General features: G+C 37.8%; 1 protein-coding gene across 3 annotated transcripts in view; it reads left to right on the top strand.

Moving 5' to 3' along the window:
• The window catches only part of AP3S1 (adaptor related protein complex 3 subunit sigma 1), a 45,927-nt gene extending 42,512 nt beyond the window's left edge, over nucleotides 1-3,415 (top strand). For 2 of the 3 annotated variants that reach the window (XM_074813117.1, XM_074813114.1), the window contains one exon: nucleotides 2,932-3,415. In XM_074813117.1, the coding sequence (XP_074669218.1) occupies nucleotides 2,932-3,033 (102 nt within the window). In that variant the 3' untranslated portion in view covers nucleotides 3,034-3,415. The remainder of the gene's footprint in view (nucleotides 1-2,931) is intronic. The other variant, XR_012621697.1, reaches the window with a different exon arrangement.
• The last annotated feature ends 11,580 nt before the right edge of the window (nucleotides 3,416-14,995 follow it).

Genomic DNA, 14,995 nt, shown 5'->3' with positions numbered 1-14,995 from the left:
TGGACAGCAGTGGGGAGGCTGAATGTGGGATGTTTCAAGTTAGGGAGAACAGTAAAGAAAAAAGAGACAGTCCATTGCCAGATGATGTGCTGCCAGTGACTTTCCACTTATTTGGTCTTTTTATTACATTTAAACATTGTGCTGAGTGTTTGAGAGTTTCAGTGACTAATGACCAAACAAAGACCTATTTAGCACACAGAGTTTCAGCACAGGGCCAGTGCAAATATATTGTAATATGATTTTATGTTGTCCCCAAGTTAATTATTACACCATATGTTTCCTTTGCCTTAAGAAAGTTGTTCTCTTTTCCCCTCCCTAGAGTTTCTGAGTTTCAGTATAAAAAAAATCTATTCCATCCTTCAGAATTTTCTTAGAGATCTTATCCTTCCTTGTAAAGATTTAGCAGGTGAGAGTTTTGGGGAGGCAGTTCAAGTGGAGCATTTTCTGATAGGTGGTCTGATGGACAGCTAGGGTTCACAGGGTTTAGGCAGATTGTCTAAACTGCTGGCTCACAGCACACATGCGGAGCTGCAGACACCCCATTTAGCTGGAAAGGCAACTGTAACTCCAGTTTTTCTGCATGAGGGGCCATTTAGCTTCCTTGCTTGGAATCGGGCAAGAGTCTGTTTTTGACAAAACACATTAATTTAATGAATTCAAAGGAAAGAAATGGAAAACTTTGGGATAGGAGTAGAAACAAAAAAGGGACTTCCTTGAAAAGGAGAGAATGGGAATTGAGGACAGTTTGGGAAGAATAGTTTGAGAGAGAGGTGGTGGAGAAAGTCATGGGAAGAACAGGCACATGAAGAAATTTCTGAAGAAAAAAAGAAATAATGACTCACGAATGTAGGATGGGAGAGTAAGAATGAAAATGCTACTGGGAGACTCTGCTGCACAGGGTGAAGTTTGCTGGAGGACTGCCAGATAAGAAAATCAGGAAGGGCTGTGACTTTGCTGCAGAGCCATTTGATTGGATAAACAATATAGATCCTATCAAGCCACTGCGGAGGACTATGGGGGAAATTTTCTCTTCAGACTGCTCTGGAATGTTACTCCAGGTGGAAGACTTTTCCACCATAAATGAAGTCTTAATACGAAACCTGCATTTATTCTATTTTGTGAATACAGTAATTGCTCTAGAATAAAATAAATTTTATTAATGTTAGAGAATTTGCATGAGTTATGCTAGTGTATTTGCCAAAGTATGCAGGTCCAAATGAGAACTATAAAACTTCTTTGTCTTGGAGTGAATATGTAAAAGTTGTGTTAGTTTTATTAGTGCACTGTTTTAGTATAAGCTTACAGTTAAATGGTATTTCATGTGTCTTTCTGGTTATGGAATTGTTTGGGTAGAGGGACTAGCAGAGAGAGGAATGTGAAGCAAGGAAGTTGTTGATCCTTATGGAGGAAAATGGGATCAGAGATCTACTGGAAATTTGTTAACTTGTGAAATTTCTAAACTAGTGTGAAGGAGCGGTCTTGGGGGAGATTAGATAGATAGATAAAAGGACAATAATTTATTTTCCTACTACTTCTCTAAACTCTTTTTCTAACTGTGAAAAGGTACTTTGTCCAAGCTGAAAAAACCACAGCCTTACTTACATGGCAGTTTTGCTAAGACGACTGTGCAACGTACACATGGTCTACCATAATGTGGCAACTGAGGAATAATCACAGCTGTCATCATTAAACTTAATTTATCATGGTGTCTCTGCAGTTTAAAACAACAACCTCCCCCCAAAACAGATACCCACACAAAACTTCCAATTTAGGTAACCTCTATTCTATTTCCTGTGTTTTCTTAATGAATAGAATCTTACAAAAGTTAAGCAATCAGGAAGTTTGAGTTGTAGCTGTCTAAAGTGTACTTCTAATCTGAAAAATCATATGTCCCTAATGAAGAAGTAATTGCCTGAAAAACGTTGATCTGTAAGAAGTTTTGAAGACCACCATACTTGAATCCCTGTTTTGAAGTTTGAGTTTTGTTTAAATATGTTCTCTTCTCTGTACCTTTTATTATGAGGATAGTCTTGAAAATTAGATTTTTAAATGTTTTTGAGCTTGAGGTGGTCTGAGTAGGTGTGACTCGCGTGTTTTCAGATCTACTTATGTAGTAGTACCCTTCTTAAGCTCCACCACACACAGCACTCATACCACTTGGCACAACCAGCAAAGAGGCTGTGTTACTTCCTTGTGCAGTGCTTATTTAGTGACAGTATAAATGTACCTGTATAAAGGAGATTAAGAATTGTAACCTAAACTGTTTTGTATGTGATGATGGACTAATGCTGTTTAGTGATCATCTTGCGCTTGGGGAAAGGATGAGGGACAAGCACACTGTTTTCTGAAGAGGTTGACAGACTTCAGGCTCATAAAGTATCCTATTAATTCAACACTCTCCTGTGACTCACTGATATGATTAGAAACACACTGTGTTTATTTGTATCCCTAAAACTAATGAGCTTGACTTACTTCTCCTTTAGGAATATTCAGATCCATCTGTGTTTCAATGGATCACAAACAGAGGCCAGCATTTTCATGCTCAGCATCATTGTTTATTTAGAAATGTCGTAATTCCCTACTACATAGTAATTCCCAAATGCAACCACTCATAAATTAATGCAGAACGGCTTGTTTATCTTGGAAGAGAAGCATCATTCAGCAGGTTAGGAATTTTTGAGTTTTGGAAATTTGGAATTTTGAAATTTGGAGTTTTGGAAAATAGTGATTAGTTGCAGCCACAGCTGTTACTGAGTGAATCAGAGTTGATAGGAATTCTTGCTGACGGTGCATGCAGTTTTTGGTTCAAACCAAAGGACCTCCCAAAGCAGCACCTATGCATGGACTGCTGATGCTGTGCAGTCAAATAGTAGAGCCAATAACAAAATGTTATTCTCTACTCTGAGCTTCTCATTCTCTGTTTCTTTGCAGGAAATTTTGGAGGATCTTGGTTTTCTCCCTGAATGCAACAGGAACAATTTTCAAAGTTTGAAAAGTTTCCAGCCTCTCCTCCTAACCACTTTTGAACTGTAATTGTCTTAAGATATCATCTTTTTTAATTTCGCTAGTAAAAGTTACAAAATGCCTGCCAAGTCATATTCAATAAAGATGATGTACAATGTTTATTTTTATCATACATTTCTCTAATGAAACACAAGTAAGGTGAAATACTGCATCATGAAGACCTGGATCATGAAGAGGGTAGTGGGGTTTAGCAAGACAGGATGTTTCAAACGTAGCCATTTTGAATGACCAGTCTGGTTTAGACTCATGTAAGGAAGTCATGTATGATAGATTTTCACTATTAGATCCTAGTGATATGAAGATTTATATCAGCATTCAGTGGAGGGTTTTTCCTCCTTTGTATTTTATCATCTAAAAAATAAAGGTGCGATTTTTCAAGTTTTCACTTTTCAGAAGTGTTTCCAGTTTTTGTGATTGAGAGTGACTATGTTGGATGTCAGTACATTCCCTATTTTATAAATATGTGATTTTGAAATGTAGTACATTACAATGCTTGCTTTAGTGTAATATGACTACTCCACCATAAAAACAGTGTGTTCCCCCAAGATCCAACAAACAAAACATGTTCTGTATTTCCTTCATGGGTTCAACCACAAGAAATTTGACCTTCACTTAATTTGCATGTTTTTTTCTCCGTTTGAAAACATACATCATCCACCACATTCATCTATCTTGTATTAAAACCACTATAAAAGATTATTGTTTCAGTATGTAACATCTCAAATTAATACAAGTGGAGCATTCTTATTTTCTGTATAATGCAATAACAAAATTCCAATATTTTCAAAAGATAGAGAAGATTCTTAATTTCAGGTGGCAGTTAATGTTATACAGGGAGAAAGGTGGCTGTGCTTATGGTTACCATTATTTGTTTATATAAAAAATTATATCTTTATATCACTCTTCATATTCCTCTAACTTAATTTAGGGTATGAAGGTTGTAGGGAGAGGTTACAAGACGGACTTGATTTTGCTAGTTTATACCATCTGCAAATTGCTCTTTCTGGTCTTTGGTACCAGGAAATGGTGGGATCAGGAAATCCAGAGCACTGACCATAGAGGATGTGGGTTTCAAAAAAAAAATCACACTAGTTTTAACAAAATACAGAGTCGAACTTTTCAGCAGTGTCAACCATTCAGGACTCCACACAGAATCAGTGGGAGCTATCAGTCTGTGTAGCTGAGCATTGGGAAGGAAACCAATAAACCTGCAATCTATGTTTCTGAGACTGAGCAGTACTGATCGAACCAGCTTTCTTGTCATCCTTGCATCCTATGCAGTGCATAGGACTGTGACAGGAATGATTGAAACTGAAAGCTAGATCTTGCTGTGAAGTTAGTGTAACTTTATTTAACTGAGTATTTATTTAACTGGACTAAGGTTTATGCAAGTTTCATAAAGGGTCTTGAAAGTAGGATGGAGGGCTGAACCCTGTGATCAAATTTTCCAGTGTTGCTCCAAGCATTTTTGTACTCTTGTGTTCTTTTGGAACTGCTGTAATTCTGGAAGCGTCTTAGATGTTAAAGTTTGCACAAACTCCTCTAAAGAGTGTAAAGACTGGCAAGGAATGATCTAAACAGATCTATCTGTCTCTTGAGGATAATTTCAATGACAAACTCAGCATCATTTTGAAACCACAGGCCATATCAAACCACAAATCATAACATTCCTAAGTGGTTCAAAACATGGCTGTGTGTGCAAAGACAAGAACGTCCATAAGGCCATGTTTAAAAGGCATTTGAACACCTAACTACTATTGCCATAAGCCTAGGTCATAAACTAGCTTTGAGCTCTGCTTTTACTGTTCTTTTTTCTAGGTAGCAGTTTCTGTTTCCAAACAGTAAAGTCCTCAGAGAAGCAGTCAAAATTAAAATTCTCTTCACACAGAAAAAATACCTGCCTGTTTTCTACACAGCTGTAGATGAATGTACTAACAAGAGGCTCTGCCTTAATACAAGGAATTGCTGGTCTCCATCTACCTACTTCTGTGAATTGGGCTTCCAGAGTTCAGAAAAATGCAAATGTCGAACAAGGTTTAGAACAAGAAAAAAGGATTGGAGTGCCTTCCTGCTGTCTGGATTTCACAGCCCAGCTTCTTCTCCAGTGGATTGGAGAGCTAGGCTTTCGAGAGTCTATCCACCAAAGCAGGGTAATACATGAGAAGATGATCACTAGAGGTGCTGAGGAAAGAAATGAGGGTTAAGTGTTAAAGCAAGCCCAACAACCAGTGCCTGGGTCAATGTGTCTTCCTGAGCATATCATGTGGTCAAGTATACCCTTGTTAACCACTCAGTGACAAGATGCAAACATCCATGACACCAAAATAGGTGGTTCTGGAAGGTGCTGCATACCCTGAAGCTCCTACTGACCTGGTGCTTTTCACATTTCACTGAGCACTGGCACACCCTAACTTGGGATTTGGTCCATTGCTAAGCTGATTGGCAGTTATGAAGGCAAACAAAACATATGTTGGTTAAAGTGTCAGTTTGGTACATTCAATTTTGAGAAGAGTGATGGTGTACTAATATTTCTAGTCCTAAATAATCTGAATAAATCTAAATTTATTCCAGCTGCAAGGGGAATGCAGGCAGCTGCATGATATTCATCAGATTTCCTGTTAAATAGAGGTAAACAAATGACTCTAAAAGGGAGAAATTATCTGTCTGAGCTATTTTAAGGGTGGGAAGGCAGTTACATGTTGCAACAGGGACATTTTTGAAGTTGAAACCTCCCTTATTTGGAATTTGTAAATGTATTTGTTTCCTCCTTTACACACAGCTGGACATATGTGTTGTTTCCTGGAACTGGAATGATCACCCATTCTTATCTGAACTACTTTAGCCAAGCATTACTTTTGAGCAGCAGTATCGCATGACACCACCATCTAATGCATACCAACTAGTAAAAGAGAACCTATGTTAGAACGCAGTTCCTAAATATTTGCCCAGTTCAGAAGATGCTATCAGAATAGTTGTTCCACATACTTGCTGAAACACAGTAAGTAAACTAGAAGGGAGGACAAGTTATTCCATGACCAGCAGAATTAATGAAGCCTGATTGCCTCCAAATCTGTATGCTCTGTCACCTAACACCTTTTCTTACAATAAGCTAGTTTCCATTCCAGCATCCCATGAGATCTGCATCTCAGTAACTTGAGATCTTCCTGTGCTGGCAGTGTATCCAGTTCAGCACTTGCCTCTATGTTTTTTTTTTTTTTCCCCTGTGTTTCTAAGGAGAGGGGAGAAACACAAGCTAGAATTAGCAATGAGATAATGAGTTAGGCAGTGCCATGTGCCAAGGGGTCAGTCAATGCACATGGGATGAATGGCCAGCAACCCCACGCCAAAGGGAACGGGGAATAGCTGTTCCCCCAGCAAGAACACCAGTTTTTATTTTCTCTTTCTGTAGATAAGTAACATCTGGGTAATTAAATATCTTTGAGATGTCTAGTTTTACCAAACAGGCTGAAATGGGTCAACAGGTTCAAAAGTGAGAAGAAGGAGAGACTGAAAAAAGTTTCTTCTTTGGACAAGTATGCTGATAATACTAGTAAGATTATCTGCCATTTAGCATTGATAGGCATAACATAAGCTATTAAGATATTTGGATGGCTTGTAATGATTGCATTATGGAAACCCAGATAAATAAAAAAATGAGTAATCTACTAGAGTTGGGTAATTCAGTGGGTATGAAGTTTAGCATAAAAGCCAACAGGCTGCCCTCTTGTGCCACTGAGCTGGAGGGTTCATTTGTAAATTAGTAAATGGGCTTAGTGTCTGCTCTTAGTTCCTTAATTACATATATGCATAAAGAACAAAATTCAAGCTCTACAGATACTTTTCTTGAAGTTTTTGCCCTCTTTAATGCAGTAACATAAACTATCTCTGACTTTCCAGATGAGTTATTATTTAGGACCGGATAAATCTATTTAAGATTTGGAAAGTTTTAATTGTTTTCCATCACTCAGCCATGCCAACTGTATTCTAATAAATAAACATTGGTATATGCAGTCATTTAAAAAAAATCTAATAGATTGTGTTTATGGGAGTCGTGATATCATAACCACATTGCATATGTTATTATAATTTCATCTAAGGAGAAAATGAGTGCTTTAACCCTTATATGAATACCAATCTTGATTCTTCTTGTATGAATTTATTTCCTTCCATCCTCCGTAATTTTTGCTGTCACTATGGATCTTCATATAACAAAATGGTTTATTTTAAGACCTTTCTACTATTTCTTTCTAGGATTAAAATCTGGTTTATATAATCCACATCACTGTAAGTGATGTAACTTGATTACTCTCAAGAGGTTTTTTCATGCTGATCACATTGGGAGAGTTTTCTTCATGTGGCTAGAGCAATTATATTTTGAGTCTCAAGAAAAAAGACTATATGCTTAAAAAAGTGGCTATTTTAACTGGATCCAAAAGTATAAGCTATTCAGTACAATACCATGGAAATGGAAACATAAAAACAACTAACTTCAAAAATTCAAAATTATATGTGCATTTCCTACAGCTCACAAAATAACTTTTAACAATTGCAGTTACAGCAGTTACAGATCAAATGTATTTCTGATTCAGTCATTTGTTTATGACAAAGATACTTAATAGACAGCCCTTTGCCATCAACGGAGTTCAAAATTATGGAGAATTAAATATCTATCTATCTATCTATCTATCTATCTATCTATCTATCTATCCATCTATCTATCTATCTAATCTATCTCTCTCTCTCTCTCTCTATTTATGGAGAAAATTAAGTATCTATTTCAACTAAGATAACTCATTCTCTGAGTAAGACTACAGCAAAATCTACTGCTCTGTGCAGGTGAAAAATTCTGATTGCTTTTTTAATGCTCAAAAGCCCTATATTTTCTTCCCTTCTCTTTCCTTTTGTACCAAATATTTTGTTCGGCAAATGGATGGACTATCCATGTCCATTGTGCCATTTTAGTAGCCTTTAGAAGTTGTTGCTTCTACTTGTTATTACTTTGACTTACCTGCCTGGAGAGGGACAGCCACTTGCTCTGTCCATGTCATAAGATGCCCTTCAGAACTGGATAGCTTTTACCATAACACATGACCTTTATAAGGTCTCCTCCTAGGTTTTGACATTCATGTATGACAGCTTGACAGATTGCTCATCAGTCTAAGGATCTGTGCTGTCTGATTGTGTCAGAGTGTCTCCTGTCTCTCTTCTCTGGTCTTGGGAGAATTCAGCTTTAGCAATCCATTAAAAAGTGCAAGGGTAAGGCAGATAAGCCACAAGAAAAAGTGGAAACGAAAAGAGGCTCCTGAGAGGAGATGCAGAAACAGGTGCAATACAGAAAATGTGAAAGGGTAATTCAAGACAGCAACCTTGTGCTGCTCCTTAGTTTTTTATAGGACCTGGAGTATGTCAATATGCCCTCAAAGAGTATCTCTGCTTTTCCATGACCCCGGAGCATAGAAAAGAGTTGCTGACCTGTGAAATACAGCATGCCCTGTAACTGTATAGTTTAGCTATGTTTTGAGGGGTTTGGCTTTATTTGTTACTGAATAATAATAGAACATTTATCTGTTACTGAACAATAATGGAACATAAAACTTGAACTAAGCTTTCTTCTCAAGACTCTCTAATCCCATGATTTCCAGTCTGCAAAACCTCCTGCTGCCTCTGACCACAGTCTTACTCTCACCTATCAAACCCAGATGAATTAACTGTAGGATCACTGAACCCAAAGGGACCTCTTGTCTTCCCTGGTATTACAACTGAATGAATCATCCATTTTACTGGAGCAATTTTTATGTGTTTTTCTGAATCTTGTGTCATCTATTTTAAGCAACAGCAAGCTGATAGATAGAGACTCAAATGGTGGACTTTCTTCTGACACTCATATGGCAGTATATGTTGTATAATCTTTCTGAGAAGTTTGGGCATGCAGCTGGTTTGTTTAAATATATGTAAGACTATGGTACAGCTCTGTTAAAGAGCCTAAGATGATAAATGCTGAAGTGCTAAAACACAAAAGTGAATAGGTCTGGGATCAAGTGTCTCCAAACACGTGGTAAAGTCATAATTGTGTCTCCACCAACTGATGTGTTTTTCTTACCATGTGCTGGCAAAGAGTCTGTAGCTGTTTCAGCATATCCTGTCTCTTGATCAAAAACAAAAGCTTGCTTTGGCCTATACATTGTGCAGAAGTCTCTCCAACCATTCCATAAATCCTTTACATTTTTTCACAGACAGATAGTTTACTTTTTCCATTCTCTGTTATATCTGCATTAGGATAAAGTCTTTTATCTTACAGTGACTTCAGCTGAAAAGTAAACACCCATCCATTACACCATGTTTCTTCAGTTGAATAAGATTCTGCAAAATATTCTTCAAGCTTATTACCTTTGCTGTAGAAATCTTAGGACTATATAAGCATCATTGACATGAAGTATTCATTGTAGGTTCTATAACAACATACAATAAGTTAAGAATCAATGATAATTTATGTAGGATTCCTATAATGCTTTGCAGCCAGAGACCTCAAAGGTGGAGAATAGTGTTTTTTCTTGTCTTTTCTGGGGTCAGAAGGAATAGCAATATTGATGTGACTGAGAAAAAGGTGATTCGGTTCCTTTCCCATCTGCTTCTCTGAGAATTCCTTCTTTGTTTTAATACTATAACTAACAAGCATCTTCTTCAGCCAATGCTGCCTAGAAGTGGGTGTAACCCCCATGCAGGTCATTAATTCGTTAATTCAACAGAGTCTAAACACAAAGTTTAGGAGTCAAAGTCATATCACTTACATTAATTAGACTTTATCTTAATATTCTTTATAAGAATCCAGTTTTGTTACGCTAACCTGGGGTTTGCTCCGGCTTGTCAGATGTCTAGATTTTAAGTGGGAAGAGTACCATGCCATATGGTCACTCAGAGAGTGATACTGTACAGGCATTGACAATATTTACATGAATTTTACAGAGGCAAATAATTAATTAATAATGAGTGGAAAGAGCACAATCAACACTTTATCATTGCTTCCCTTCTTCCTCTCTCTATATTTCCTCTTTAAGGGGATGGGGGGTTTTGTATTATTTCCCATTGCTCTCACAGACCATAACATTGGCTCAGCACAGGAGGGAGTGAACAGCTACATGAGGGCAGGAATAAATAATCAAGACTGAAGGAGGATGGGAAACTTTAAAACCAGTGTTGCCACTAGAGATACGTAAAATGAAATTGCACCCTCCTTGGTACCACAGAGCTGAAGATTTCCTAACATACCAAGAGTCATGTGGTGACAGTAATGCCTGTATGTAGAGAAAGCACATAGCTGGCTGCAAAAACAAATGCAATTGGTGAAAATTTCCAGCATTTCTACATATTTTTATTTTCACTTTAGCTGAAGTGTTTTTGCCAAATTTTAATGCTTCACTTTTAATTTAGAGCTTTGCAGATATGTTTTTATTCCTTATTTTTACAGTATATATTTTTAAGTTATCATTGTATTATATTTCTGTTCATAATTACTTTTGTTATTAGAATTACTGTAGGCATATTGGGTCTATTAAATTTTATTCAGTAAATTAAATACAAAGGTTAGGAAATTATATTCAGGTATTTCTTTGTTCACTGCTTCATAACTGATATTAAAAAAGATAATACAAAGAAAATGACTATAAATTAAAATGTGAACAATTTAAACCACTTCAAAATTGAAATAATTTTGAAATAATACAGTCCAATAATTTTGAAGTGTTTTACTTCATATTAACTCAAAGTTTGATTTTTGTATTTTTCACTAAAATTAGTTTCCTGTTTACTGATGAAGATACACATATATTCTACCCTGCTATGCTATGCAGCAAGATTTGCCTCAGTAGGTGTGCTAACAGCTGTACCTATGAACTTTTGTTTACAGTAGGCAAAAGTAAAGCTAAGGATTCCACCTTGAGCATGCCAGCTCAGTTCTGAGAGGCTCTGGAAGAGTAAGCAAAGGTTAACTAGAAAGGAGTGTATTTGCATGAAGTTTTTAGCATAAAAGGTATAACATTACAACTTTACTAGTCTCTCTTCTGGTTTTGAGGCAACAATCTTTCTACACATATTGAAACATGTAATGTAAATAAGTGATCAGATGTTCAGAATTTCTCTCTATTTTTTCCTGTTGGAAGCCTATTGTTCCAGTTCTCTGATTGTTTGGACCATTCCTGGAATTCTTGTTTTTAACTTAAAAATTCCAAATGTCGTCTTACTGCTTGTCTGCCTCTTTCTTTTGCAATTGAGATCAAAAGTGCTTTGCTGACAGTATTTGCAATACAGAATAAGAGAATCTTTATATGCCTGTAACCACCTGTGTATGTTCACATTCAATGTTTTTCTTTTAAATAATCAAGTGTGTGCAAAAAATGTGGCATTTTGTAAAGATATCCTAAGATCTGTTTCAGGATTAGCCAGCAGAAAAATAATAATGGATATATACTTACAGCAGCACAATGCTAAACTTCTGAAAAGGGATTCTTATAAATTTATGCTGTCTCAGTTGGTGATATCTATGACATTCCTCAATTAGAGTTACATGGACACCTTCCTTTTACCTACAAAATTCATGCTTCACAGTACCTTCATCCCATACTTTTTTCCAATTCCAAATTTGTCACTCAGTTCTCACCACCTCTTTCCCCTTCTGCTAATTTCAGGAAAGCCTTTTTTTTTCGGCACAACAGCCATGGCAATGGTAAGTGTTGGTGTGGCAAACCACTCCACCAACCACACTGGGTACCTTCAGTTTTCTGCATGTGGGGCATTTGTGTGTGATTAGATAGATACTTTTTCTGTGGCAGGTTTGATGGTAGATAAGGCAATAGGCTTGTTTTGCTTCCTGAGTCCTGCTGGTCGCTTTGGACTGCTGGTGAGTATCATTATTTCACAACTGGTAGATAGATACTTAGATGATCCCAAGCACAAACACAGGCTGGGCAGAGTAGTTTGAGAGCAGCCCTGCAGAGAAGAACTTGGGAGCAGTAGTAGCGGATGGAAAACTGACTATGAGGCAGCAATGTGCGCTCACAGCCCAGAAAGCCAACAGTATCCTGGGCTGCATCAAGAGAGGTGTGGCCAGCAGGTTGAGGGAGGGGATTCTCCCGCTCTACTCCACTCTAGCGAGAGACTACTCTACCTGCAGTACTGTGTTCAGCTCTGTGGACCCCAGTATAAGAAGGATATGGACCTGCTTAAGTGCGTCCAGAGGAGGCCACGAAGAAGATCAGGGGACTGGAGCACCTCCCCTATGAGGACAGGCTGAGAGAGTTGGGGTTGTTCAGCCTGGAGAAGTCTCCAGGGAGACCTTATAGTGGCCTTCCAGTACTTAAAGGGGGCTACAGGAAAGATGGGGAGGGACTCTTTATCAGAGAGCATAGGGATAGGATGAGGGGTAACACTTTTAAACTGAAAGAGGGTAGATTTAAATTAAATATAAGAAAGAAATTCTTTACTGAGTGAGAAACTGGCACAGGTTGCCCAGAGAAGCTGTGGCTGCCCCCTCCCTGGAAGTGTTCAAGGCCAGGTGGGACAGGACTTTGAGCAACCTGATCAAGTGACAGTTGTCCCTGCCCATGGCAGGGGGTTTGTAACTAGATGACCTTTAAGCTCCCTTCCAACCCAAACCATTCTATGATTCTAGAATAAAGATTTTGAGTTGTTTTTCAGTACTGGATATATAAGCAATGCTCTAATGAGAGCTGATGACTGTGCAAGTGGAAGATCTTTCCTAGACGACCTTTTAGCTTGTCCCTATCTCCCCTGTGCTGTAGTAGCAACTGGTCCGTTGAGTCGTGAGGTGCTGGGGTAGTGGGGAACATATCTGATACAACCTTCTCTGAGGCTAAGGGATACAGAGAGTAATAAGGGATACAGCACAGCAACAGAGATGGCAATAACAATAAACACAGTCGTTGGACAACAGTCAGCTTGGTTGTAGTTTCAGGACAGTCATAATGTTAAAATGAAGTCACCATTTCCCATGGTGAAGTCTTTAGTTCTTGCCTATTATGATCACACCACTTTGTTTACACGTGACACAATGAATTTGGGGAGTACTGAGATAATTCTCGGGATGCACTCCAAGCATCATTATTTCTGCTACATTCTACCCACAACAAGGAACCATTATGATATTTGAAGCGATCCCAAATCGTCATTTTATGATACAATAAAATATGTTTATGCAACTGAAGTATCTATTACGTGAATGAAGGGAAGAATGATTAAGTAGTATAACAAAAGTGGCATGCTGTCAGGGATTTGGCTCACTTGCTTTCTTTTAAAATACCATTGTGTTAACTAAACTTTGAAAATATTCCCAGTTTGAGAAATAAAAACTATCAAAGTGAATACATGCAGTTGTTCTATTCAGAGACAGAGTCCTGTATAGCTGCATTTGGTCCAACAAGTTTGTTTGGGATATCTCCCCAAATATTATTTTGAAAAATTACTCATTGTCTGAGAAGATTCTCTAGCAATAGGATTGATCCCATAATGTACAGAATGTGAACAGAGAGAAGTAAAGAAACTGAGAATGGAGTAAAACACTGTAACTCAGAATTATTTAAGAGAAACTTAGTTACCAAGGGGAAAGAAAGTGACATGCTTCAGGAGGCATAGCTCCTGAAGGGATAATGGAAGGGGTAAGATGTGGGCAGATCTTTCTTTGGAAGGTGTATTTTCCACTGTGCTCTATGTTGCCTTTCCCATTTGACATCATCTTTCTGTCCCAGAGAAGCAGTGGTTAAATACTGTACACACGTATAATGCCTTATTAATTAAACTGCTGTCTATAATTGTTTCCTGACTAGTCTGCACCCACTCTGTTTCTTATGACAGTATTGGCCAGGGATTACAATTCAGAGAGTTGTGGAAAGAACTCAGTTGATGTGAGGTCTGTGCTTTGCACTTTATGCTTCCCACATCCAAATGGAGACAAGGTGTTAGGGTTCATCATTTGAGATTTCCATGTCTTTTGAAATAAGATTGGAAAGATTGTTGTAAAGGGTTGGGTTCTAATGTATCCTTGTTTGTATCCAACTTTAAGAAAGAAAATACTCACAGCCCTAACAACAAAAATATGAAAAGAGAAATAAGGATAAAGGAGAATAGAGACAGATTTGTGAGAAGCGTTAAAGGTTGCACTTGGGGTTATGAATGTTTTGCAAAGTCAGCCATTCTGGGAGTTGAAAAAAACATCTGTAATGGCTAGTCCACATGGTATGATGTCAGTAAAGAAACCCAGGGAAAAAAAAAAAAAAAAAAAAAAAGAGTTTTTCAGATCATGGCTCATAGATCATGTTACCATGATTCTTCAGCTCCACCTATGAGTTTTGTGAATCCCAAAGACCTCCTCACACAAACACAGAGCAAACGGTGCCTTTGAAGAGTTCATAACAAGCTGTCTGCCTAAACAAGTTATCAGGGCCTAACCCTTGTGTTAGTAACACACTAAAGTGAACAGAGAGAAAAGGGTGGTGGACAAAAGTGACTAATTTTGACCAGTGCTTATTCATTCTTTACAGAATCCATACTGTTCTTGTATATCAGTATAGAGCAGAAATTAATCTGATGGAGTAAATGGGGTACATACGTCTAAATGAACGTAGGACAAGAAAGGTAATACTCTTTGTTCAATATAGGTGAGGTGTCTCAGCCTTTGCCTGTGCCATGTTTGGAGAAATGTTTGCTGAATACGCTTTTATGTAATCCATGCAAAATAAAGGTGTCCCAACTACACATTGTGGGTAACCTTTACTTTGAAATATGTTATGTCCAGTTTGATCAAGATGCAGAGAAAACAATGGGAGTATCAGTAAAATATGAGTGAAGTTACTCTACACAGTGATCTCCAAAAATTTGCTGCAGTAGAAGGCCAGTGCTGGTGTCACTTTTTGCCAGTCCTGGAATGACTTTCTTGCCTTCCATGGTTCATGCCAAAATCATT

The sequence above is a fragment of the Strix aluco genome, chromosome Z (genome assembly GCF_031877795.1).
Source record: "Strix aluco isolate bStrAlu1 chromosome Z, bStrAlu1.hap1, whole genome shotgun sequence".
In the NCBI taxonomy this organism is placed as follows: Eukaryota; Metazoa; Chordata; class Aves; order Strigiformes; family Strigidae; genus Strix; species Strix aluco.
The sequence above is the reverse complement of the archived record's forward strand: the minus strand, read 5'-3'. Positions and strand labels throughout refer to the sequence as shown.